The sequence below is a fragment of the Phoenix dactylifera genome, chromosome 15, assembly GCF_051530095.1.
Source record: "Phoenix dactylifera cultivar Ajwa chromosome 15, Ajwa_hap1_PhDact_Kaust_v1.1, whole genome shotgun sequence".
Classification (NCBI taxonomy): Eukaryota; Viridiplantae; Streptophyta; class Magnoliopsida; order Arecales; family Arecaceae; genus Phoenix; species Phoenix dactylifera.
Window position 1 is genome coordinate 6,956,242 of NC_143204.1, and position 27,820 is coordinate 6,984,061.

Here is a 27,820-nt window from a genome sequence, read left to right on the forward strand (position 1 = left end):
TAGTACAGAAAGTCGTTCTCATGCTACTGGCTTAGGTTCGAACTTATGGGGTTACAAGCATAGAAGTTTGTAGGCTGATCAAATGGCTGATCGACGATTAAGAATCGTCCAGGGGTACATCGGTCAATTCGATTGACAAATTACCATAAGCAAAAGTTGCAGTAAAATAATTATTGAATTATTAAAGGATTAATAAGTAATTAGATTGCTAATGAACTCAATTGATTGAATGATTGAGCTTAGGTTAAGCCAAATTGAATAAAATTCAATTTGGGCAATATCAGGGTTTGACCTAATTGGATTGGGTTCGATCCGAGTTGATTAGGCTCGATCCAATTAATCGGACTTGACCCAATTGGATTGGGCTTATCTAAGCCTATTAAAAGTTCTTATTTAATAAGGATTCTAAGTTCAAAAATTTAGAAATTGATAAGAAGAAGAATCCCTAAATTTTAGGACCCTAGTTTTCTTTCTTAGAGAAGAAAGACACCTCATCCTTATCCCTAAAAGTAGTAGTGCCTATCCTCTTTATTTTTGGCCAATTTTTGGTGTAAGGAAAGAGGAGGCGGGAGACTATTTTGCAAAAAAATATGGCGCCTCAAATCTTCGTAAAAAGATAGAAATCCAATCCCTAATTTGTAGGGACTGCATGGCGCATCAAGCAGGGTGGCATGCGACTGAAGTTTGGGGTGCAATGACATCCTGATTTTTAGGGATTCATGGCATAATATTAAAAGAGAATTTGTTCATCTCTTAGCTGCCGATTCATCAGAATTTTTTGGAAATTTTATCAGCCAAATTTATTGGCCAAAAGAGGTGTGAGGCATGGGGGGTCTTTTGGCTATAAAAAGATTCCCATGCCTAGGGTTTGCATGAGATGGTCTTTAGAAAGGGTTCTAAATTCTAAAAAAATTCTGAGAGCCAGCCGCCCTCTCTCCTCCTCCTTCTCCTTCATCTCCATTCTTCATTCTCTCAAAGAAGAATCAAAAGTTGAGTGCTTCGAGAAAGAAAAATTCAGCCACTGCAACACCTCTGCACAAGCTAGCTCTCCTGCAGTTGTGAATCTTTTCAGAGCTTCGCATGTACTATCCTTAGAGGCCGGACGCGTATGCGGCTACACAAGGTGATCAAAGAATCATCAAAGTTCTCAAAGCAAAAAGGTATGAGATCTGATCTTATTAGAAATTAAAATTAGAAATCAACTAGGTTGCTGAAATTCTGCATGACTGCATGTTAGACATAGAATCATGCATACTTGTTTAGATTAAATGTTTAAAGTTTTAGATCTATTTTTGTTGTAGAGATATGATCTCTAGCATGCATAGAAATTAAATAGTTTAATTCATTCGCTGTAAAATCTTTAAAAATATATGCATGCGAATACTAGGGTTCCCAATATTTAGGATACTCTATTTCTAGCAGGTCATATAGAGTCTTCAACAAGAGGCCTCTCGTTGTTGAAGAATTAGTGAATGTTGTTTTTGATGAGTCTGATAGCAAATCTTCTAGGAAAGAAGATGTTTTTAATGATGATGCAGGTACATTGGAGCTTGAAAAGCTAATTATCCAGGATGCACCAGCTCAAGAACAAGAAGATGCATCAAAGAAAGCTGAAGAAGAAAAGAAAGATGATCAGAGTCAACCACAATACCAGGACCTACCTAAAGAATGGAGGTATGGACATGGACACCCTAAGAATTTGATTATAGGTGATCCATCGCAAGAGGTAAGAACTCGATCCTCCTTAAAGAACATCAATAATTATCTTGCTTTTGTATCTCAAATAGAACCTAAAACTTTTGTAGAAGCAGAACATGATGAAAATTGGATTAATGCAATACAAGAAGAGTTAAATCAATTTGAAAGAAATGAAGTATGAACATTAACTAAAAGACCTAAAAATAATTCAGTTATTGAAACTAAATGGGTCTTTAGAAATAAAGTAGATAAAAATAGAATAGTAATAAGGAACAAAGCTAGGCTAGTAGCTAAAGGCTACAATCAGGAAGAAGGGATTGATTTTGAGAAAATCTTTGCTCCTATTGCTAGGTTTGAGGCTATTAAACTATTGCTTACATTTGTATGCCATATGGATTTCAAATTATATCAAATAGATGTAAAAAGTGCTTTTCTAAATGGCTATATAGAAGAGCAAGTATACATAAAGCAACCTTCTAGTTTTGAAAGTCATAAATTTTCAGATCATATTTTTAAATTAAATAAGGTATTGTATGGTTTAAAACAAGCAGCTAGAGCTTGGTATGATTGGTTAAGTAAATTTTTACTGGATAATAATTTTAATAGAGAAAATGTTGATAAAACATTGTTCTTAAAGAAGAAGAATAAAAATCTTCTAGTAGTACAAATATACGTAAATGACATTATATGTGGTGCTCCTGATGATTCTCTTTGCAAAGAATTTGCTAAGTTGATGCAGGATGAGTTCGAGATAAGCATGATGGGAGAACTCAACTTTTTTTTTGGACTTCAAATCAAGCAAACTAAGGAAGGAATCTTCATCAACCAAGATAAGTACACAAAGGAATACTTGTCCTCACACGGTCTTCAATAAGATATGTATCATTTTTCTATTGCTCAGTTGGACTTGAGTGACATTCGGCCATCACTGAGGTGAAATTTCTTTGGACAATGCTGAGATTCGATGCTGCAATTTATACCGGGGTTAGGTTTATAAATATTTATAATATCAAAAGTATTTTTTTAGCTAGTGTAGTATACTTTTCTTTCGAACTCTCCTAGGTATTAACCAATTTTTTGTTTAAATTTTAATATACCCTAAGCAATTATACCAGCATCAGCTCTCCTCCTACTATTTTGCTTGCTCTCCCATTTTTAATTAAAGCTGCCGTTGGCTTACCGGGACTGACACAAGCATCTCGTGCCAATCGAGAGAACACTAATACCTTTCTTTCAGTTTGAAATAAATATTTAATTAACGAACAGTCTTCAATGGCACGGATGGCATTAATAGTCCGCACCTGATGGCTGCCCGCCACGAATCCCTACCCCTTGAACTGAATCAGCTCTGTACGTCTCCCAGACCGCAGCCCCCTCCTTGCGTGGGATTACGAGGACGACAATCAACCTTTTGCCTTCCCACTCTACCCCTATACCAATCCTCAACTCTCGATTTTGCTAATGAGTATCTCCAGTCAAGTGATTGAGGGGACCGTTGATACCCGGAGCAACTTGCGGCTCTTTCCATAATATCTACATCATATGCTATTCATTTTTGTTGAGAGTCCCCATCTACTGCTTCAATGTTAACGTTAACGGTGGTACACAGAAAAGAGATGCTTGCGATGGAGTAGACTTTACCAAAAAAAAAAAAATTACCAGCTCCATCGGTTGCATGTGGCGTCAAACTTTTTGATACCACCATTTCAATAATGAAACTGCGCACGGTATGAGAGAGGCTGACTTGTGCTGCATTGGCATTAAGAACTTTTCATGCTTAGTTGGAGAAAGACTCTTTGATAGTTATTAGACTTTATCCATCTTCTGTCGATGCCAGACTTCATTCTTTTTTACAGAATTGTTGGCGGGATGATAGGCAAGTTGCTCTTTATTGAGATTGCACATATTTATAAAGAAGATTAGTGCATCTAAATGAATGGTGTCTTGCATGGCTAACCGTAGTGGGTCCATGTCAAAGAATTCTTCAACTACCACTATTCTCATGAATGTATCTATACTCAATTCATTTGATTTACCAAAAAAAGTGCGAGCACTAAAGTTGCAATAGGTTAGATTGGGTTAGACCAAGACATGCTTGGTTTAGATCTGACTTGATTTCATGTATAGATTTTAATATTAGACTCGATCCAATTTAGCATATGATCAAGTCAGGTACAAACAAAGTAATTTAGAAACAATGGGTCATTTAGATCGGGTTGGGATCATGTGTGCAACGAATCTAATTTTGAAGTCGATCTGGCAGGGTCGGTTCGGGTTAACTGGACACGTTTGCTTTCTCGGACTGAGAACTCCTACAAACATCCCTGGGCATAGAAATTTGATAGGCTGAGTGATTAGACGTGTCAATCACTGGATCGCCGATGTATGGCTATGATTGCAAATAGTGGTATTCTGGTCATTATGGGAGGTGGGTTTCGTATCCTTTTTAAAAAATGTCGTCTTTTCCAAGAAAACAGTCACAAGGCTCCCAACCCCCTCCCTGTCTGTCTCTGGTCATTTTCCCCTCCTGCTCTCGCCTCCGTGTCTTAATTTTTTCCCCTCTTTCAAGTGCCACCTACTTTCCTGAAAGCCACCTAGCAAAAGGTCGCTTCCGTTATTTCCATTCGGGGAAAGCGATGGCGGCGAGACGAGGGAATTGGCATCCGCAGCCGGCGCCGACTCCAAGGATTATCCATCTCCCACGGCGGTCCAGGCTGTCCCGGTCCGCGAAGGCGGCTCTGGCGGCGGCGAAGGCGCGGCCGACGAGGTTGCAGGCGGGGTCCAGCAGGAATCTGGGGGCTCTCTTTGACGAGGAGAGGTGGTTCGCCGGCGGAGGTTCGGAAAGGAGGGCGAGGGTGGAGGCAGCGACGTCGTCCGGCGATAGCGCCGGGGATTCCGGGGAGGAGAGGTGGAGGTTTCAGGCGGAGATCCTCCGAGCGGAGTCCAATTTTCTACGCATAGAGAGGGAAGTGGCGCTGCGGAAGTTGGAGAGGAATCGGGCTCAGATGGAGGCCGCCTTGAGATCCGCCGTGGAAACTCTCATTTCAGTAGGTCATTTCAGCCTATAATCTTGGGTTCTGATCTCTTCCATTCTTTGTTATTTGAAATCTTGTTGTTGCTTTCAAATTAGGGGAGTAAGAAGATTGATGGGAGTGAGAGCATGGGGACGGCGTTGAAGGAGGAGATCGAGGAGCTGGAGGAGAAGCTGGAGGAGTTGCAGCTGGAAAAGAGTGGTACGAGGAGGGTGAATGTGAGGAGCTGCGGGCGTAACTTCGACCGGCAAGGTTCGGTGCTCCGGCGGCGGCTTGAGAAGACGGCGGACGAGACCAGCGTCAGGGAAGTCCGAGAGATCGCTGCCGAGGAGAAAGATGATAAGGAAAACTCTCCTCTCCAATCCGATCATCCTCGCCGGTTTTCCGATGTAATGCTACTCTGCAGTTCGGGATTTTTTTTGGGGGGTTATTTGTCTATAAATTTCTATTTATGATTATGTTGTGATCGAACAATTTAGGTGGTAACCATTCTTATTTTAAATTTTTTCGTTTTTTTCTCTCTTTCTTTTTGTTTTGGGAATAAAAGGTCGAGATGCTTAGGAGGTGGATGGAAGGGTTGTCGAAAGGGATGTTGGAGAGGATGGAGGAGTACGGCGGCCTGCTCTCTGCCAACTCTCATTCGACGACCATCAGTCGCAGCGAAAGCAAGATGAGATGTGGCAGCAGGAAATCGCACGACCGCTGCCAGCCTCAGCAGGTGCAATTCAAAACTATTTAATTTTTTTGTCTAATTATATACTTCCTTTTGTTTTAAATTTGGGAAGATTTGTTCGTTGTGTTGGTTAAAAAAAGTTGAGACGCTGTTCTCTAAGCGTCTTTGCCATATTTACCAAAAAAAAACTTTTCCACATATTTGCTAATGGGCTGGGCCTCAGGATTCATTGACAACTAAAGCCTAGACTCCGCTCCTTCTCCTGCGCCTTAGAGATTGGTGGCTGTGGGTTTTTAGGCTTGGTTTTCAATGGGATATGGGAATGGCAGGAGTCTTTTTTTTGGGACTGGTCCTCCGCCACAGTTGTTCTGTAACATGAGCTCAGGCCCTGCGTTCTTAGTGGATCCCATGTGATCAAAAAAAACTACGGCATGGGGATTTAGCTAATCACAAGTGGATTGCGAATATATATATATATATATATATATATATATATATATATATATATATATATATATATATATATATATATATATATATATATATATATAAGCTTGTAAAAGTGAAAACATATCAGGCCTCAATGGTATGAACGCCATCATCAAAGTTTTCCTGGTCTTGTTATGATTACCAGTCCAATCAATGAGTCCAATAAGGGCAAATATTGGGGAACCTATAACTAAACAGAGGCCAAAGGGTTTTGAATTTGACTTTTGGGATTCAGATGATTGGGAATAGCAATTGGGCTTCGAAATATTATTGGCTTGTGATTACTCTAGAAAAGCTCATAATTGTGTGTCAGGATTTTGATTGGACCATGGTCTGAAATTATTTATTTGTGCCCGTCAGGCTTGGGGCAGATTGCTGGACCGAAGATGGTCTCAGAATCCATGCATGTTAGTACACATCTGTTCCAAGCTTACATTGGTCCATACACCAACGCTTAACATGTTGGTATGTGGTCTTAGCTTGGACAGAGGTTGTTTTGTGCAAAAGAAAGATTCACCTTCACACGAATCTGTCATTAGATCGTGCAATGGTCGCTTTGAGATCTGTATAGATAGATGAATGAAGTGTTTGGAGTGCTTTAAGATTTGTGCAGGATGTGATCTAAACGTCGATGTTGTGAAAGAAGATCCATCATTTGTTTGCATGAAAGGTATAAACCAGACCCATCTTAGCTCAGCCTAATGGGCCACAAATGACCTTGAGGTAGTGCTGTACCTCTACTACGTCTTTGATATATTAGGTGTGCATACATATACATCTTAGTTATATATAAGATGGGCAATGAAGCTACAAACCAATACCCAAAGAACAGTCGAAATTTAAAGTGGGGCAAGAAGGTGCAACTAGGCTCTTCTCAAATCTATAAATATATGGGCCTATCACCATTTAATTTTAAAAATATTTTTAACAAAATATATTTTTTTTATTTCTATAATTTTGGCACGGCATGGTATGTCCAAGGTAGCACGAGACATATACAGGGTTGGCTAGGTGATGGCACGCCAACCTGCATCAGCATATAATTAGTTCCACCATTTTGTTTGTGCCTGTTGCCCAAGGAGACAACCCAAGAGGGAAGGGTGAATTGGGTTTTAATTAAATATTAACCAATTAAAAATAAGATGAGTGATTAACTAAATCTATTGCAAGTAAATTAGTTAGATCCTAAATGCAATGACTGAAGAGAGAGAGAAAGAGACAACAACCAATAGAAACACAGAAAGGTTTATAGTGGTTCGGAGCCAACTCTTGCGCCTACGTCCACTCCCAAGCCGCACTAGGGAGTTCACTATAATCTCTAAGATTACAGCCGGTTGTTTTGCAAGCTCACAACCTAACTTGTTGTTTTTACGAGGTCACAACAAACTCGGTCGGTTTTGACAGGCTCACCGACTAGAACCACTCGATTGTTTTTCCGGATTTACAATCAAACCCAGTTGGTTTTTTCCGGTTCACCAACCACAACCTTATACCGTTGGTTTTATCTTTGGCTCACCAACAAACCTTACAACCATTCAATCCTCTGATTGAATCAAGTATACAAAATAAGAGTTTAAAGTTCACAAGAAGAAGCTTCTAAAAAAGCAAATATGAAATAATATAAGCAAGGTTGAGTTAGAAGCCCTCAAATAGATTTGAGATGAGGAAGTGGGGCTTCTCGATTTCTGAGTCTCCTCTTGAATGAGCCGAAGGATGGAGAACAGTAGGTAGAGCCTTGAATGCGAAGGAAGCCTGTTGGGTTTGAGTTGAATGCACTTCTTCCTTCTTTTGCTTGGATTCACTCTTCGGAAGCTTTTGGTGGTCAAAATTCTGTTGTCCGATTCCTATTTACCTAAAAATATGCTAAACAGATCGTTGTTAGAACCGACAAAGAAAGTTTAATTTAATTTTACTCTTACCTTTTCTACTTGAAGAATAGTAGTTGTAAGAGGTCGATCCACAGGGAGGCGATTGGAGTTGCTTAAAAATAAAAACGTTCACTCGGATTCAAAAGCGATTTTTGAATAACAAAAGAAAAACATTATGTCGAGGATGTTGATATGATTTTCTAATTGAAACTAACTAAAAGAAATGTACTCAGATTCGAAAAGCATTTATTTAATTAATCAAAGAAGAGTTTTGGCATAAATTAAAATGGATGAAAACAAGAAGATTGAAGCGAACATAAATTGCATGAAGGAAGATTTAATTGTATTGCATAAAAAGAAAAATTAAAAGATTTCATAAAAAACAGAAATTAACTTGAACCTAGAACAGGGATTGCATGAAAGAAAATTGCTAGATTTCATAAAAAGAAAATTGATTACAAATAAAAATGGAGATTGGAAGCATAATGTTTCTTCTCTTTTGCCAATAACATAAAGAAAACAAAACAAGAAGCTTCTCTCTCCTGGTGGAACCCCTAAAACAAATAAAATATTATTTTTTTCTTCTTCTTCTTCTTCTTCTTGGAAAACAAGGCTCTTCCCCTGTTTCTTGGGCCACACCAACCGAGCTCCCACCCTCCTAGCCCTTGGCCTCCCACCGAGCACTCCTTCTCTTCTCCTCCCGTCCTCCTCTTATAGATCGCCGAAGACCGATGGATCCCGGGAAGAGCTGGGATTTTCTTTGCCCTCCTGAGATGGGAGCTGGGAGACACCAAGTTCCATGCAATCAGTCATATAGATAAAAAAATAGTGTGATATGAAATTTGGCTTGTAGATGGACGGACTCAGTTCGTCACGGGTCATCTGTTCTGACTGGAGGTCAATTGCAAGTCTTTCAAGTCATGGGTCACCCAGCACCTCATAGTTATGATATGGCCAAATTAGATTTGCCCAAAATTCTTTCCCAAAAGCACAAACAAAATGGACCCGATTCGGACCCGACCCAATCTTCAACTGGGCCGGGTCTAGGAAGGGATCCTACTCAATGTGCATTTTATCTTTAATTTATGATAATCTGTGTCAAACCCAAATATAATAATAATCCAGTGAATTTATCATTATCAGTTAGCAATAACACTAATTTTAGTGACATGTAGGTCGCACTTTTGTGCTCTCATCACACCCCCCAACTAGCTTATTGCTAGTCTCTAGCAATTAACAAGCAAACGATAAAATGAGGGCACAAAAATATGTAGTCTAACTTATGACTTTTTTTTTTCTTTTTTTTTTATTGAAGCTAAATACACAAACTAAGATATGTACCCATTTTCGTAGGGAGTCACGATTGCACTTAGCACGTGCAACAAGCCTTTAAACTCCTAGGTTACCCTAGTGGACGAGTGTTGTCTCGTGAGAGTTTGCAGTAAAGTTACCCACAAACTTCATTAGTCAGGGATTTCTAATGTTTAACTCAAAATTTGAACAAATATTATTGTATGAACTTAGAATTGCAAGGACAATAAAGACTTATTGCTATCATATTTAAGCAGACTCTAACTCAAGTTCCATTACTTCCCATCTATCTGCTAACAAGTCAAGAATGTAGTGAGGTGTAAGATAGTATCATATAAATGAGTGGCTTTCACTTACTTCCAACATGATCACTCCAATTTTCAAGATTTTCTAGAGTTAAATGGTAATGAACACCCCAGATTGATTGATTTATTTATTTATTTATTTTATTTCATTATTATTATTTTTTTGAATGCTAAAAAGAATGACTTGTGCAATATCTATCCTTATTAAGCTTTCTAGCTAACCCATGTAGCGAGTGTTAGGCCAATGACTTCTGATCCAGATGGCTCAGGGCACTAGGTGTAAAGACACCCTAATAGGTTTAATAACTCAAGTCAACTAGGCTCCAAGGCCAAATTAGTCACTCAGAGTTTAATCTCAGCCATCCTCACTTTTTTACGCGAACACTCGCTGCTTGCCAGGCAAGAGGCCCGGTTATTCAGTGAGAAGACTTAAAATAAACTCTGAGTTGAGTTTAGAAGGACTCAAAAACATCGAAACTGATATAAGACCAGAATATTAGAAGGACTCTTCCGACCAGACAAAAATCTATAATTGTCAGCAAAGTTCGACTCAGGTTTGATCACTGGCAAGAAAATCGTTCCAATTCTATAGAGATATGATAAAAAAGAAAGAGGAAAGCGTAAATCAATCTAGTTATCTTAGCTCTCTGTTCTGTGTGTGAATGCCGATTGGGGAATTCAAGTCGACGCCTTTACCTTATTTAGGGAGGCGGGGGCTCCACTTGACAGGCCCAAACACGACCCCGACGTATAAATATTCACAGCCCGGCGAAGGACGAGAGACGAAAGCAGACGTCAGTGTCTAATATTCCAACAAATTTACTAAAAAGGGGCATTTCTTGGTCTTTTATTTTATTAGTATAGTATCTCTTCTTCTTTCTTGGATTGAGACTAGAACGCATACATCAAAAATTCTAATTTAACGACGAGATTTATTGTCGTTTCTGAGCTTCTCATAGAAATACAAAAACGTATCACCCACTTCAATCAATCCGGCCTGAACCTTTGGGTAGGCTCCGCAGGATCAACAACCATAGCTGCACGGAGTACGGTAGAATTCCCCGGTACGGTCATTCGGGAAGTCGTTTTATTTTCTTCTCTTCTTTTTTTTTAATAATAATCGGGTGTTCATCACACATATAACTTTAAATTATCCAGAAGATTAAAAGTATTCATATTGGTTGTAAGTTTACATACCCCACTATTCATGTGCTTAACTATAGGTGCTAAATCATCTTGTATCATGTTTGCAAAAGATAGGTAGGACGAAAACTCAAATTAGAACTGCTATCATATTTCTTAACTCAAAGCTATTGTCAAAGCAATTTCTATTTTGTACAGCCAAAAAGATTAGAGTTTGAGTTAAAAATTTGAAATTCTTTTTTTTTTAATTTTAAATTTTTTTAATTGCATAAAAAATCAAAAATATTCTCACCTCCATACCTAAATCTAACATTATCCTCAATGTTAAAGAAAATTTAAAGCAGTAATAGGACAGAGGAGAAATTACCTGATATGGGTGGGTAAAGTGACAATTGGGGCAAAAACCCCCAAACCTACATGCTAGTAATTTATTGAATTTTTTTTAATTTAATTATTATTATTGTTATTTTTTAATAATATTTACATGTTAGGTTGCCTCCCAAGAGCGCTAAGTTTAATGTCTTCAGGCAGACAAAATGTAGATCCTTTTTTTTTCCCAACCATTATCTAAGAATAGTTTTGGAAGAGTCCGAGGAAGAACAGTTGGCTGATAACAATTTATGGTCATGAGGGGAACAGAATTAGGGAGCGCATGCTCGACCCCTTCATCGGAATGGGCAAGGTAAGCTTCGAAAGGGTCCTTACTATAAGTTTAAAAGAAAGTCTCATGAACCAAACTTTCAATCGTGTCAACTTCATTGATTTCTTCATCGTCTGGTGGTTGTTTACTTATGTTAAAGACATTAAGCTCGACTTTCATGTTGCCAAAAGATAACTTCAGCATCCCATTTCGACAATTGATCACAATATTTGCTGTGGCTAAGAAAGGTCTCCTTAAAATTATAGGTGTGTGAATGTCTGGATGTATTACAGGTTCGGTCTCAAGGATAACGAAGTCCACAGGATAGTAAAACTCGTTTACCTTCACTATTACATCTTCTACAATCCCCTTGGGGTACTCCATCGTCCTATCTGCTAAGAAAAGGGTTAGATTTGTGGGTTTTAATTTCCCCAAACCTAACTTTTGGTACACATAGTAGGGAAGTAAGTTCACACTGGCTCCTAAATCTAATAGGGCTCTCTGGATGATCGTCTCTCCTATTTTTATTTCAATGGTTGGGCAACTAGGGTCTTTGAATTTTGGGGCAATCTGTTGTTGAATGAGAGATGAGGCTTGTGCAGCCATAACAGCTTGCCTAGGAATGCTAGTTTTTCTTTTGACCGTAGTGAGGTCTTTCAAGAATTTTGTATAGAAGGAAATTTGTCGTATGGCATCGAGGAAAGGTATATTTATTTGAACAGTTTTAAAGACTTCCATTATTTCATCAAAGTTAGATTGTTTCTTGGAGTCCTGAAGTCTACTGGAAAAGGAAACCTTAGATTTGTATGTTTCTATGGGTTCTTCCTTTTTTTTCTGATTTATCCTGTTCTTGACCTCTCTTCTGAATAGGGTTCTTATCGGATTCATTTTTATTTTCTTTTTCATGTTCAGGAAGTTGGACTTTATTGTCCAGTTGCTTGTCAGACCTTAAAGTGGTAATTGCCTGGACTTCATAGGTCGGATTTCCATTAGAATCGATTTGATACTGACCTCTCTGACCTTGATTTTGTTGTCTACTAGGGTTAGGCACTGGTTGACTAGGTAGTTCACCTTTCTTCCTATCCCCTAGAGAGTTTGCTATTTGGCTTAGACTAACCTCAAGTTTTGCAATTGCTTGCGCATGAAATTGGTTAGTCTGGGCTTGGGCTGTATTGGTCTGTTGTTATTGCTTGATAAAGTCTTGTTGTTGTTTTATCATATTAGCCATCATGGTTTCTAATTGTGAGGTTGCTGTGGGATAGGGGCATTATAAGGAGGTACAGATGGAACCAATGGTTGGTTCATTTGTGATGGACCTATCCTAGGGAAGTTGTTCTGAAAACCTGGTGGACCACCTTGATGCTGAATAGGTTCATTCTGCTTGTATGAGAAATTTGGATGGAACCTATTATCAGGGTGGTAAACTGGGCTGAACGAGTTGGGAGTGGGCTTCTTAAAGGCACTATATGAATTTAGAGCATTTGCTTGCTCGGCTTTTATGGTGGGCAGATTAGGGCAGCACTCCACTAGATGCTCAGAACTGTTACACAAGATACATAAGCCCTGTGGCTCGTGTTCCACTTTCATGATGGGATTTGACTTTTTGTATGAACTCGAACTAGTGAAAACAGTGAAAGCATCAAACTTTTTACTTAAATTGTTCATCCCATTCACTAGATTGGACATGACATTTTTGAGTTCTGGGTCTATTTTTATTTCATAATTACCTGGTTTTCTAGATCCGAACTCATCTCTATTTACTTTCTCACCATAGCTACTCCAATTTTGGGCATTTTCAGCTAATTCAACAAGAAATTCATAGGCTTGATCTGGGGTTTGGTTCATGAACCTACCCTTGTGCATGGACTCAATCATGTTTCTATGTGTTGGAGTTAATCCTTTATAAAAGAAGTGGACCAGATCAGCCTTATCAAGCCCATGGTGCGGGCACTTGACCAAAAGATCATGGAATCTTTTCCAAAGTTGGAAAAATTCCTCCTCAGATTTTTCTCTAAAAGTTCTGATGGCATCCTTAATTTTTTCAGTTTTTACAATGGGATAGAACTTAGCCATGAACTTCCTAGATAGTTGTTCCCATGATGTTGAAGAAAAAATTTTCCGAGTTGTCCGATAAAATCGAACGCCAGGCATGAAAAATCAGTTTTAAATTTTTTTTATTTTATTTATAACAATTATAAATATTAAATTTAACTTTTATGTAAAATTGCCTCAAGCCCGTAGCGAAAGTTGGTCGAGGTAATTTGAATCTGGATCTGGATCTAGATTCCTGAAGGTAGCTCTACAAGGCCTAGATCTGCAAGCCCTCTACTTCGCACGCACGTCAAGCTTCGCAAGAAGGTTGGATGATGTCTTTACTCGTGCAAAACAATCTTTTGCAAAAGGACCCTTGGAAGAAAGGAAATCTAGAAAAAGGACCTTCCTATTTCTTTCTTTCTTCTCTTTCTTTCTGTCTTCGGTTTCTTTCCTCCCGTTTCTTCACAATACGCCTGAGCCGAACTGATGCCCGTCTCTTGATCTTGATCACAGAGGGAATGGAAGGAAGGAGAGGACACCGGCCCTAGACCGTACTCCAAACCACCAGAGGGAATGGAAGGGAGGAGAAAGGACTCCCTCTCTCTCTTCTTCTTCTTCACAGAAGCAAATCTCCCCTTCTGTCTGTCAATTTTCTTCTCAAGAAAATTCTCATCCTCTCTTCTTCAAGATGATACGGTGGCCTCAAATAGGCCAACGCTAAGAGGAGTTAAGAGGCGTTATTGACCGAGCATTAAAGAATTCATTTATGGATGAATTTCATAACGCTTGTTTCAAAACAAACGGTGGGAAAAAACTAGTGAATCCATGAAAACGTGCCAGATTTCAAAAATCTAAATGAACCGGAATGTAGCCAGTTCAAAACCGAACATTCCGGTCCAGACGGCAAGCCGAACGGAGGCTAGACGGTGGCGCTTTGTGGAGACGAAGCTGGGAGGAAGAAGGCTCTGTTTTCTCCTCCCAGCATTTCTCCATCGCGGCTCACAAAGAAAAGTGTTAAGGGTCCATGAGGGAAAGTGGTCCACGGGTCCATGGGATTTAAAAACCAAGTCAGCCGTTAACCATTGAAATGGGTTTAGCCAAATAGAAAATGGGTTAGCCCATTTTGTAATAAAGCAAGCCTATTTGGTTCTAATCCAAATTGACAGCCGATTTAAATGATTTTTGACTCGGAAAAAATTCCACATGAGTCCGACTCATGAGGAATTCAATTGGGTCCAGTTTCGGCTCGATCCAAATCCGACTTAGATCAGAACAAATACGAAATTAAATCCCAATTAAATCGTGATCGAGCCCAATTACACTAATTGAGACCCAATCAAACCCATTCTCAACAATTGAGTCCTGATCAAGTTCAATTACACTAATTGAAACTTGATTGACCCGAAATACAGACTTAATTAGTTGTTCATCCATGAAATTTAGCATGTACCTCATGTTCAGTGCTAGCTGAACATAGACAAAACCAAATTCCAAATGACCCACAATTTAATTCTTAATTAAATTGGGTCAAGACCTTCCTACTTAGCTTGACTAATGTGCGTGACTCCGATAGGTTCGAACACTAAGCCGGTAGTACATGGACTACTCCATGCACTAATCGAGGTGACCATCTAGCAATGATATCCGACGTCCGGATAGGTCGAATATGCAAAGCAACATTCAAGAACCTAGACATATGGTTGTTGCATAATTCATCCCTATGACCATCGATGCTCAAGATGACCTCAGAGTGGACTGTCGAATTCTGGGTCCGATCATCCATAGTGTATTTCAATTAATCAAATCAAGTGACCTATCACTTGGTTTACCCTAGCTAAGGTTTTACTGAATTGAAATACAGCGAGACATCAACTCCTAAAATCTGGAGTGGTCAATCCCATCTTGACTCATACACAGACTTCGTGAGTACTTGACTGCACCCAGCATCCTTCCGATCCCTGAATTAGAAATTCAGGTCGTCTAGTGCCTAAGTACAGTGAGTTGCTTGCAAGTCACCGTGACAGTCTCAGGTCTAAGGGGTACTTATGCCCATACGCTTTGCGAGCTAACTCCCGACAGTGGAGTGCTACGCAGGTGAGTCACTGTTCAGTGACGATGTACTCCTACATCTCACCTGTATGCCATATAGTGTCTCCACACTCTTTGGTTTAAGAGGACAATCAACTAAATGGCACACAACGACCTATACTTGACATAGCTATCGTCCAATTGACAGCTCATCATTTCGTCGCGAACTGATTTAAGGACTAAATGATAAAACCTCCTTTATCCACTAAATTAGTCCTAAGGACTTCATCACAATACACAAGAGTTCAATTTGAAGATGTAACACTTATGATGAATAGAAAAAAATGCCAGAATAAATTTTTATTTATTTTAATAAAACATATACATAATTCAATTTCTTACAACTAAAAAATTAGCTTTGGGACACAATTTCCAACAACTCCCACTTGGACTAAAGCCAATTTGTACAATATCTTATACCCATCTTTGATTTATGATAATCGAACTCCTTTACAGAAAGGGCTTTAGTGAATGGGTCAGCTAGGTTCTCCTTTCCATCGATCTTTTGAAGATTGACATCACCTCGTTCCACGATCTCTCGTACAAGGTGGTAGCGACGCAGAATGTGCTTGGTTCTATGGTGGGACTTTGGCTCCTTTGCTTGTGCAATGGCTCCAGTATTGTCACAATACAAAAGAACTGAACCGTTGATTGAGGGAGCAACACCAAGTTGATTTACAAACTTCTTGATCCAAACAGCTTCCTTTGCCGCATCTGATGCAGCAACATACTCTGCTTCGCATACGGAATCGGCTACTGAATGCTGCTTGGAACTTTTCCAGCAGACTGCTCCTCCATTCAGGGTAAACACAAATTCTGACATACTCTTACTGTCATCATGGTCTGACTGAAAACTAGAGTCTGTAAACCCCACAAGTTTTAAGTCAGATTCTCCATAGATTAACCATTGGTCCTTAGTATTTCTTAAATACTTAAGGATGGTTTTCACCACCTTCCAATGGTTCTCACCCGGATCTGACTGATACCTACTCGCTACTGCTAGTGAGTAAGCAACATCCGGTCTTGTACATGTCATGGCGTACATGATAGAACCTACTGCAGAAGCATATGGGATTCTACTCATACGCTCTCTCTCCTCGGAAGTTGTCGGACAATCTTTCTTAGAGAGAGAAATTCCTTGGCCTATCGGAAGATAGCCCTTCTTGGAATTCTCCATGTTGAACCGCTTCAACATAGTATCGATGTACGTGGATTGGGACAATCCAAGCAACCTCTTAGATCTATCTCTATAGATCTTCATCCCTAGGATGTAGGATGCTTCTCCCAGATCCTTCATGGAGAACTGTGATGACAGCCAGAGTTTCACATTTTGTAATGCAGGAATGTCATTCCCAATTAAGAAAATGTCATCCACATACAACACAAGAAATGTGATCACTGAACCGTTAACCCACTTGTAGACACAAGGTTCTTCTTCGTTCTTAAACGAAGCCATATGTTTTAATAGTTTTATCGAAACGTATGTTCCAACTTCGATAAGCTTGCTTAAGTCCATAAATGGACTTTTGTAGCTTGCATACTTTGGACTCGTCTGTGGATGTGAAACCCTCAGGTTGTATCATATACACCTCTTCTTCCAGCTCTCCATTTAGAAAAGCTGTTTTCACATCCATTTGCCAGATTTCATAATCCATATATGCTGCTATAGCAAGCATGATCCGAATAGATTTTAGCATTGCCACAGGGGAAAAAGTCTCGTCATAGTCGATACCATAGCGTTGACGATACCCCTTGGCAACCAGACGGGCTTTATAGGTCTCCACCTTTCCATCTGCGCCTCTCTTTCTTTTGAAGATCCATTTGCACCCTATGGGTTTTATCCCTTCGGGTGGATCAACTAGTGTCCATACACTATTGATTTCCATGGATTCCATTTCGGATCTCATGGCATTAAGCCATAACTCAGAGTCGGACCTCTGCATAGCATCCATATTGGTAATCGGATCCTCATTGTTCTCATCAAGCTCAATGGGATCTGCGTCTTGGACCAAGAAACCATAGTATCTGTCCACTTGACGCGGTACTCTACCTGATCGCCTTAATGGTGCTTCTACATTGGGCTCCGGGTTTGATCTAATCGAATTCGGTTCTGTGGGTTCAGTAGTTTGTGTTAAATCTTCCATCTGCTGAGCTTCACTAAGTTCAACCTTAGAGGCAACAATTCCTTCACTAAGGAATTCCTTTTCCAAAAAGGTTGCCTTAAGTCCTACAAACACCTTTTGTTCATTAGGAAGGTAGAAGTAATAATCCCTAGTTTCCTTGGGGTACCCTACAAAATAACACTTATCGGATCTAGGACCAAGTTTGTCAGTTTGAGAACGTTTAACATAAGCCGGACATCCCCAAACCCTAAGGTATGAAAGTGTCGGCTTACGCCCAGTCCATATCTCATATGGAGTCTTCTCAACAGACTTACTTGGAACCTTATTTAGTATTATACATGCAGACTCTAAAGCATAACCCCAAAAAGATATAGGCAGACTAGTAAACCCCAACATGGATCGAACCATGTCTAACAGAGTTCGATTCCTCCTTTCGGATGCACCATTGTGCTGAGGTGTTCCTGGAGGGGTCCATTGTGAGAGAATCCCATTCTCCTCTAGATAAGTCAAGAAATCACCGGAAAGGTATTCTCCTCCTCGGTCTGACCGAAGGATCTTAATACTCTTTCCAGTCTGTTTTTCTACTTCACTATGAAATCGTTTGAACATTTCAAATGATTCCGACTTATGCTTCATTAGATAGACATACCCATACCTGGATAGGTTATCTGTGAAGGTTATGAAGTAGGCATAACCACCTTTGGCACTTACGTTCATAGGTCCACATACATCAGTATGTATGAGGCCAAGAACATCGCTGGCTCGTTCACCTTTTCTAGAAAAAGGTGACTTGGTCATTTTACCCAGAAGACAGGATTCACAAGTTGGCAATGATTCACAATCATTGATTTCTAAAATGCCTTGTTGGGCTAACCTGTTTATCCTATTTTTATTTATATGACCTAGCCGGCAATGCCATAAATAGGCTTCATTGACATTATCTATCTTAGGGCGTTTATTAGAAGTGTACATTACATTCACAGGCAGTGATAGAGTATAAATGCCATATTTCAATTGTCCACGAAAAATTTTAATACCATTCAAAATGATATCACAAAAATTTTCTTTTATTGATAAACAATAACCATTTTTGGCCAAAAGGCCTACAGAGATGACATTCATTAAAAATGTTGGACAATAATGACAATCATCTAATATGACTACTCTAGATTCAAAAACAAGCTGAATGACTCCTAAAGCTAGGACTGGAACTGATCTTCCATCTCCAACGTTCAGGAATCTCTCATCATTCTTGAATCTTCTACTAACTTGAAGTCCCTGCAAGGAATTGCAAATATTAATTGGACTTCCGGTATCCAATACCCAAGTGGTAGAATCATAAATTGAAAAATTACAAGGTGTTATCATATAATTACCTTGTGCAGCAACTGTTTGCTGCTTTTTCTTCTTAGGCCTGTTTGGATCAAGGGACGCTATGTAAGCCGGACAGTTCCGCTTCCAATGACCCATCTTCTTACAGAAGAAGCACTCTGCCTTGCTCTTATCGGCTTTACGCTTCTTAATCTGGCTGGGCTTAAAGACCCCAGCACGAGCTTTCTGCACCTTCTTCTTCTTTCCTTTCTTAAAGGAAGAAAGTCCTGCAGAAGTCCCACCTACCACATTCACCGACTCCTTTTTGAGTTGGTGATCCTTCTCATAGGTCTGCAGTAAACCTAACAAACCATGATAGGATACTTCAGGTTTAGTCATTCTATAATGACTAAGGAAGGTCAGGTAGGACTTGGGAAGTGAGTTTAAAATGGCGTCCTTGCCCAATTGCTCGTGCAAAGTAAAGCCAAGTTTACTTAGGCGATCGATTTGTTCGACCATGTACAATACATGATCGGTGACCAATGCCCCTTCCCTCATACGGGCATTGAATATAGCGCAGGAGGTCTTATGTCGTTCAACATCATCAGGTGTGCGAAAGACTCCTTCAACATTTGAAGGATTTCCACTGGCTGTGCTTCCTCGAATTTACGACTAAACTCATCATTCATCGAGGCCCTCATGATGCAACGCACTGTAGTGCGATCGTTGAGCCACTTCTGATAAGCGTCTCTGATTGCACGTGGTGCATTGGCTGCAGGTTCCTCAGGTGCAGGATCCGATATCACATACAGGATCCGCTCATGCTCTAATACTATTTTCATCTTTCGATACTAGCTATCGAAGTTAGGTCCATTAAGCTTATCATTGTCTAATAGTGTTCGAAGGGACAATGAGTTAGCCATATCTGAAAAATAAAGGAAAAACCCAACTAATCAGTATATGATTTATTTAATCCTAAAGACTTGGACTTTAGTCTAAAGTTTTCTCCCACTATTTTAATCGAATTAATAGCCTCTACCTTTAATTCGAGGAATTACTTTAATTCCCTAGTGGGTACTAGAATCCGCATAGACTGCATATGGGCCCAAGAAAGGCTCGGCCAACCCATATGCATCTAAGGGTAGGTACATTACCAATTATTTCTCTAAACAATTTCTAGCAATCAATTTTGCCCCAAGTGGTAATCAATAGGCGGAGGCCTCCACTGAAAATCCTGGTTAGGTCCAACCATTAATGAACTAACTCGATGATACTACCTAATGTATGATCAGGCCCGAGGAAGGCTCGGCCAACCTAATCACAGTTAGATAGCTCAAAAAGCTATCATATAATGAAGGATAATTCCAGTATTCAGAGGAACACCAGACGGAAGCGTCCTGCATGTTCAATTGTAATATTGGACCCATTATCATTCACCTTAATGGGAGGCTATGATCTAGTTATCTATATAACTTTATCATTTTAAGGACCTAATAATTTAGAGGATTTTAATTGATATGTGACACTGACTGATAATACTAAATCCTCCCACTGACTTCACCAAATCATATAGAGGACTAGCTCTTATTGGTCTATTAGACACCTAAATCAGTCACACTGATTTTCTTAATGGCATGGGTGAGTGCCAAGTCTTAAGGTACCTTAATCAAAACTTGATCGACCAAATTGGCCAGGTAAGAGAGATCATGGGAGGGTTACGCCATTAACCTCTTTCCTAGACACCAACTATGTTGGCCAGGTAAGAGGTAGCCCCAATTAAAAACCATGATCAAATGCCGACTTACCTTAGACACCAATTGGTTTATCAAGTTGATTTAGGTTATCCTTAGGAACTCGGGCTCGACCACTGAGCCACAATCATATCCAATTGAAATGTTTGGATATGATAAACTACAACTATTGAGTTTGATCATTTTATAAACCTTGATTTAGTCTAGTTCAACTATTGATTAGATTAAATCATGTTTCTTAAGTTAGTCCATTTCAATTTGATTTCATGATTAGGCCTAACCTAGTCAACTAATCTGATTGTGCTAACCCATGCCCCAAATCTCATGTTCAAATTTAAATTTTAATTTGAATTTCAAATTTTTGAATTTTAAATCTTTATTTGAAATTCAAATTTTAAATTTTAAATTCAACATTTAATTCTTTATTAAATGTATTATGATCATGGATTCAAGGTGTCAATTTATTCCAAATATAAACAATTTATATTTAAACTTTGTGGTCATATTAAATTTAAAACTTAAATTTCATAAACATCAATTATGCATAATTTCACAAAAATAAACTATTTTATGATACAAATTAATCTCAATTTTGTGCTAGGACAACCTTTTTACTATAAGGGATTAACCTTATAGCAGGACAACCTTATAATTCAGCACAAGATTGATATTTTATCAATAAATCTAGATCTAATCTAAATTTAAAAATTAAATCATGCATAATTCTAGATGTTATAGGCCAATTCCATCGGCCAACCTGGCTCTGATACCAGTTGAAGGAAAAATTTTCCGAGTTGTCCGATAAAATCGAACGCCAGGCATGAAAAATTAGTTTTAAATTTTTTTTATTTTATTTATAATAATTATAAATATTAAATTTAACTTTTATGTAAAATTACCTCAAGTCCGTAGCGGATGTTGGTCGAGGTAATTTGAATCTGAATCTGGATCTAGATCCCTGAAGGTAGCTCTACAAGGCCTGGATCTGCAAGCCCTCTACTTCGCACGCACGTCAAGCTTCGCAAGAAGGTTGGATGATGTCTTTACTCGTGCAAAACAATCTTTTGCAAAAGGACCCTTGGAAGAAAGGAAATCTAGAAAAAGGTGTGAAACAATAAATTTTGGAGTTAAAGCTCCCCCTTTCATTTGGAATTATATAAGCCTTTATATCATGCAATCAATTGTTTGGCTTATATATATTTAATGATTTATCTTTCTTAAAAATTCAGATTCTTCCCCTCAACATTCTACTTTGTTTTGATTCTCTGAATTTCCTTTTAATGCATTGAAGTTTTTGAACTGAAATTTTTGGTTTTTAGAGAGAAAATCTGATAATTTGTTCTTGAGTTGGATTCAACTAATCTCCGAATATCCCTTGAATAGATTCTGGAGATTACTCCATTAGGAGCCCCAACAGAGAGATAATGAGCCTCGAGGTACCAAATCCACTAAGAACAAATTATGTTTTAATTCTCATTTTGATTCCTTTTATGTTGATTCCATTTACATATCTATTAAGTATTTCTCCCCCTTTTTGTCATCATATCAAAAAGGAGGTAAGCAGAACAAACAATCACTTAGAGATCAAATTGCACACAATTGAAGAGAATATGTCTACTCATTTTATTGTTGTGTATGTAAATACATTTGAGAATACAATAAGTAAAGCAAAAAAAAAGGAATACATGTCAAAATAAAGCAAAAAGCAGCTAAGGTCTCCTCGAGGATGTGGCTCCTCCTCTCAATCTGTTCTGCTCCATGAGGAGGGTGACCGCATCTGTAACATGCCCGAGCTGAGAGATAATGGACGAAGTGGCCCTGCTATGTGTAGTGGAGAGCTCGGTCACCGACTTCTGAAGTGCGTCCAGCTTGTCGATGAGCACGTTCGACAAGCGCTCGGCCCCCTGAGTAGTGGTGCTCATGTCCTTCCGGATGTCATCGCGCATCTTCCGAGTGATGCCCGTGACCTCACTCATACTGGAGAATTGAGCCTGGATCAGGCTCCGGACGTTGTAAATCTCTTCCCGCACATGGGCCGTCATCTCAGTCACGGCTGTCAAGGAAGGGACCAACGTTGACGAAGGTGCAGGAGTGGGAGCAGGCACTGAACCCCGGAGCTCCCGAAGTAGATCATCTCGCAGATCTCGGACAATCTCCTGCCGCAACTCCCAGAGCTGCTCAGGAGCGATCCGGACCTCCATGACCTGAGGAGCTGAGGAGGAGGGTCCGGCTGAGGTGGTAGGAGCAGAAGTGGAGGGAAAGTCAGGATAATCTGAGTCTGGCTCAGGACTAGGGGAATGTCTGGTGGTATGTGTGGAGGTGGAAGACTTCCTAACCCAGGTCCCCTCTACCTTCCGAAACCCCATCCTGTGTAGGGTCCCCGGACGCATGCGATCTGTCCATCGCAATGCGCGAGAGGGTTCCCCCTCAGGAATGGGAATCTCGGCCTCCCTAAACAAAAGGGTGAACATCATGCCGTAGGGGAGGGTGAGCCTAGGTCTATCTAGTGGCTCACATAGATATCTATAAATAAGTTTTGGAAAGTTGACTGGGGTGTCCTGGAGAATATAGAACATAAGGGCGAGGTCCCTCTCAGAAACAAAGTCGAAGCGCCCAGTCTTCGGGAAGAGGGACCTAGACAGGATGCTCAGGAGGATCCGCACCTCAACTGGAAGTGAGCTAGCGGATACCTCATCCAAGGGGGACTGGGGTGGATGCCCTAGAATGGCCGTAAGGGCCTCAGTCCTATCCTCAGGGTGTGCGGGTGCCACCCCAACTTGGGGAAGATGGAGGACCTGAGCAATGATATCCTCCGAAATGAATAATGGGACACCGGCTACCGTGCCCTCTATACCCCCATCGCCCCTATGGACGGTACCGTAGAACTCCCTAACTAGTCCAGGATATGTGGGGAGATCTAAGGTGAGGAAATACTCTAAGCTCTGGGCCCTAAGTCTCTCTCCTATCGTAAAGCCCTCCCGGGAGAGATAGTCGAAATCGACGTATCTCCCAGTGGAGACCGCCTTTCCGGCGCACGGCCTCGAGGGAACCGCCCTCGGCGGGGAACGAGCCGGAGGTTGTGGCCTCGCGGGATCGTTCCGAGCCTTGGAACGTCGCTCGGTGCCGGTTGCGGGTTGGGGCCTCTTCCGGCTTGGGACAACGGTTTTACGAGGCATGGTCGACCTAGAATGGAGTAAAACGCTAATGGACGGTGAAAGGTCGACGGAAAAAAGCTTAGGGACGGCCGGAGACGATCTAGGATTCGGCTCTAGGGTTTTGAACAGTGGCGGCGGTGAAAATAAGTATTTTCTAAACGATGGAGTTAGGGTTAAAAAGTCGGATCCCGACTGCGAGTCGACTCCTCTGAGTCGCGAGTCGACTCGACCTCGAGTCGACTCCAAAATAGGCGCGAGTCGACTCTCCTTATGTGCCTGTTAACCTCGAGTCGACTCCCGTCTGTATGCGAGTCGACTCCCCCTCTGCTGCCATCGATCTCGAGTTGACTCCCGCAAATGCGCGAGTCGACTCCCCCTTACGAGCCGACTCTGAAACTTGCTCGAGTCGTCTCAAACTCTGGCACGCACCAAAAAATCATGCTATGTTCGTGCCGAATGAGGGAAAATCACTAAATTATGATCATTGAAACGAAACTCTATATTAATCACAATCTAATCATCAAAATCAATGAACTAGTGGAAAACACCACTAGCATAGATCAATCACTCCTAATCCCCTCCTAAGCACACTAAATCTCTCTTCACTTAGGGGTTTTGTAAAAATGTCAGCTAATTGATCATCAGTACAAACAAATTGTAGTGTCATATCACCATTCAGTACATGATCTCTTATGAAGTGATGTCTTATCTCAATATGTTTAGTTCTTGAATGCTGAATTGGATTCTTAGTTAGATTAATGGCACTTGTATTATCATAATTAATGGGTATTTTATCTTGTTTAATGCCATAATCTTCTAATTGTTGTTTGATCCATAAGATTTGAGCACAACAACTCCCGGCTGCAACATATTCAGCTTCAGCAGTAGATAATGCAACCGAGTTTTGTTTCTTGCTAAACCATGAGATTAAGTTTTCTCCTAGAAATTGACAAGACCCGCTGGTACTTTTTCTATCAAGTTTACATCCAGCAAAGTCTGAATCTGTGTATCCTATTAATTTTAGGCTAGATTCTTTAGAATACCATAAACCTATATTCTTAGTTCCTATTAGGTATTTAAAGATTCTCTTAACTGCAATTAGATGTGATTCCTTAGGATTAGACTGATATCTAGCACACATGCAAACACTAAACATGATATCAGGTCTACTTGCAGTAAGATACAATAAAGATCCTATCATACCTCTATATAGTTTCTGATCTACAGATTTACCTGATTCATCTTGGTCTAATTTGCATGATGAGCTCATGGGGGTGCTGATTGACTTGTTCTCCTCCATATCAAACTTTTTAAGCATCTCCTTGATATATTTGGCTTGATTGATGAAGATGCCTCCTTCAGACTGTTTGATTTGAAGCCCGAGGAAGTAGTTCAGCTCTCCCATCATGCTCATCTCAAATTCACTCTGCATCAAATCAGCAAATTCTTCGCAGAGGCGATTGTTAGTAGCACCGAAAATAATATCATCAACGTAAATCTGCACTAATAACATATCTTTGTTTTGCTTTTTCAGAAATAGTGTTGTATCTACATTACCCCTAGAGAACTCATGTTCTAATAGGAATTTGCTAAGCCTCTCATACCATGCTCTAGGTGCTTGTTTCAAACCATAAAGTGCTTTGTTCAATTTATATACATGATTAGGGTATTGATGATTTTCAAAACCAGGAGGTTGTTCTACATATACCTCCTCATTAATATACCCATTTAAAAATGCACTTTTTACATCCATTTGAAATAGTTTGAAGTCCTTAGAGCATGCATATGCTAATAATAATCTAATAGCCTCAAGTCTAGCTACAGGAGCAAAGGTTTCATCAAAATCTATACCTTCTTCTTGATTATAGCCCTTTGCTACTAGTCTAGCCTTATTCCTTATGACAATTCTATTTTCATCAAGTTTATTTTTATAAATCCATTTGGTACCTATAATTGGATATTCAGAAGGTCTTTCAACTAGATTCCATACTTTGTTTCTAGTAAATTGGTTTAATTCTTCTTGCATTGCATTTATCCAATTTACATCTTTTTCAGCTTCTTCTATGCGTTTAGGCTCAAAATGTGAAACGAAAGCTAGATGATTGTTTAAGTTCCTAAGGGATGCTCTAGTCCTAATAGGTTGAGACGGATCATCTAGAATTAATTCCTTAGGATGCCCGTGAGCATACCTCCAAGCTTTAGTTAGCCCATGATCTACTATAGTCTCTTGGCTTGATGATGCATCTTCAATTAATTTTTGACTGTTATCTTGTAATGTCATCTCGTCAATCTTTTCTTCAAGAATTTCCGTATCATCATCAAAATTAACTTTTTTACTAGAAGAGATATCACTAGAATCATCGAAGACAACATGTATGGATTCTTCTATAACTAGGGTTCTTTTATTAAAGACTCTATATGCTTTACTAGTTGTAGAGTACCCTAAGAATATGCCCTCATCAGATTTAGAATCAAATTTTTCTAGATTATCTTTTCCATTATTATGAACAAAACACCTACATCCAAAGATATGAAAATAGTTTACCTTTGGTTTTCTGTTTTTCCAAAGTTCATAAGGTGTTTTCTTTATAATAGGTCTTAATAAAACTCTATTTAATATATGACAAGAAGTATTAATGGCTTCTCCCCAAAAGTACTTAGGGAGGTTACTTTCACATAACATAGTTCTAGCCATTTTCTCTAGAGTTCTGTTTTTCCTCTCTACAACTCCATTTTGTTGTGGTGTCCTAGGTGCAGAAAAATTGTGTGTTATCCCCTTTTTACTACAAAACTCATCAAATAAATGATTTTCGAATTCGGTACCATGGTCACTTCTAATAGCTATTACTGAAGTATCTCTAGCATTGGTTACTTCTTTATGAAATTTCTTGAAAACTGAAAAAGCTTGATCCTTATGAGCTAAGAACATGACCCAAGTGTATCTAGAATAATCATCTACAATAACTAGACCATATTTATTTCCACCTAGGCTTGTGGTTCTAGTTGGTCCGAATAGGTCCATGTGTAGTAGTTCTAGAGGTCTAGAGGTTGAGACACAATTTATAGATTTAAAGGAGTTCTTTGATTGTTTGTCAAATTGACATGCTTTACATATTTTATTCTTTTCAAACTTTAATTTTGGCAAACCTATCACCGAATCTCTTTTAACTAGTTTAGATATTGTGTCCATGCTTGCATGACCTAACTTACGGTGCCATAACCAACTAGCATCATTGTCCTTAGTTTCATTAACAATTAAACATGGATTGTGTTTGGCAAGATCCTCAAGGTCTACAACATACACATTTCCATGTCTTATTCCTTTAAAAACTAAACTATTGTCATTTGGGTTTGTTATGATGCATAGTGATGGTTTAAACATAACATTATAACCTCTATCACATAATTGACTAATGCTTAATAAATTATGCTTAAGACCATCAACATAGCGAACATTATCAATAAAAGTAGAAGGGGTAATTTGAACTTTACCTATACCAATGATGTGACCCTGGTTATTATCTCCAAAAGTCACAGCACCTCCCTTCTTAGCTTCAAGGGTGAAGAATTGATCCTTGTCACCCGTCATGTGTCTTGAGCAGCCACTATCCAAGTACCAGCAATTTTTGTTGACCTTGGCTGCAAGACACTCCTACACAAGCAGATCATATAATCTTAGGTACCCAAGTTTTCTTGGGTCCTTCATGGTTAGTCATATTGGTTCCTTTTGGAACCCATACCCTTTTAATTTTTTTTTAGTTTTCCCTTTCCTATAGTCACATACATTTGCTTTATGTCCTACAGTTCCACAACAAAAACAGGTTATTTTCTTAATTTTACTTTCTCCTGCTTTAACAAAGAAGTTACTAAGAAGTTTTTGCTTGTTTTTAGGTTTGTATCCTAGACCTGCTCTATTGAATACAACTCGTTGACTATTAAGTATCATATTTAATTTTTCAGAACTATATGTAAATTTTTCAACCAAGGGTTTGTATTTCTCAAGTTCTTTAGTTAGTGTCTGTTTTTCTGCTTTTAGATCATTTAGTTCTTTTGTGATACTCTCATTTATATGTTTATAGTTTTTGGGTTCTAATGTTTCTTTGTTTAGCCTTTCATTTTCTTTAGTTAAGGTATTATTCTTTTGTATCAAGATTTGGTTGCTTGTTTTAAGTTCTGCATTTTCTTTGGTGATATAATCC

The 27,820-nt window shown here is 39.3% G+C and overlaps 1 protein-coding gene across 1 annotated transcript in view; it reads left to right on the top strand.

Annotated features, from left to right (window-relative positions):
• Positions 1–4,178: 4,178 nt before the first annotated feature.
• LOC103697785 (uncharacterized) overlaps positions 4,179–27,820 on the top strand; it is an 81,030-nt gene continuing 57,388 nt past the window's right edge. The window contains exons 1-3 of the mRNA XM_008779709.6: positions 4,179–4,745; positions 4,829–5,119; positions 5,278–5,448. Coding sequence (XP_008777931.4) covers positions 4,335–4,745; positions 4,829–5,119; positions 5,278–5,448 — 873 coding nt within the window. The 5' untranslated portion in view covers positions 4,179–4,334. The remainder of the gene's footprint in view (positions 4,746–4,828; positions 5,120–5,277; positions 5,449–27,820) is intronic.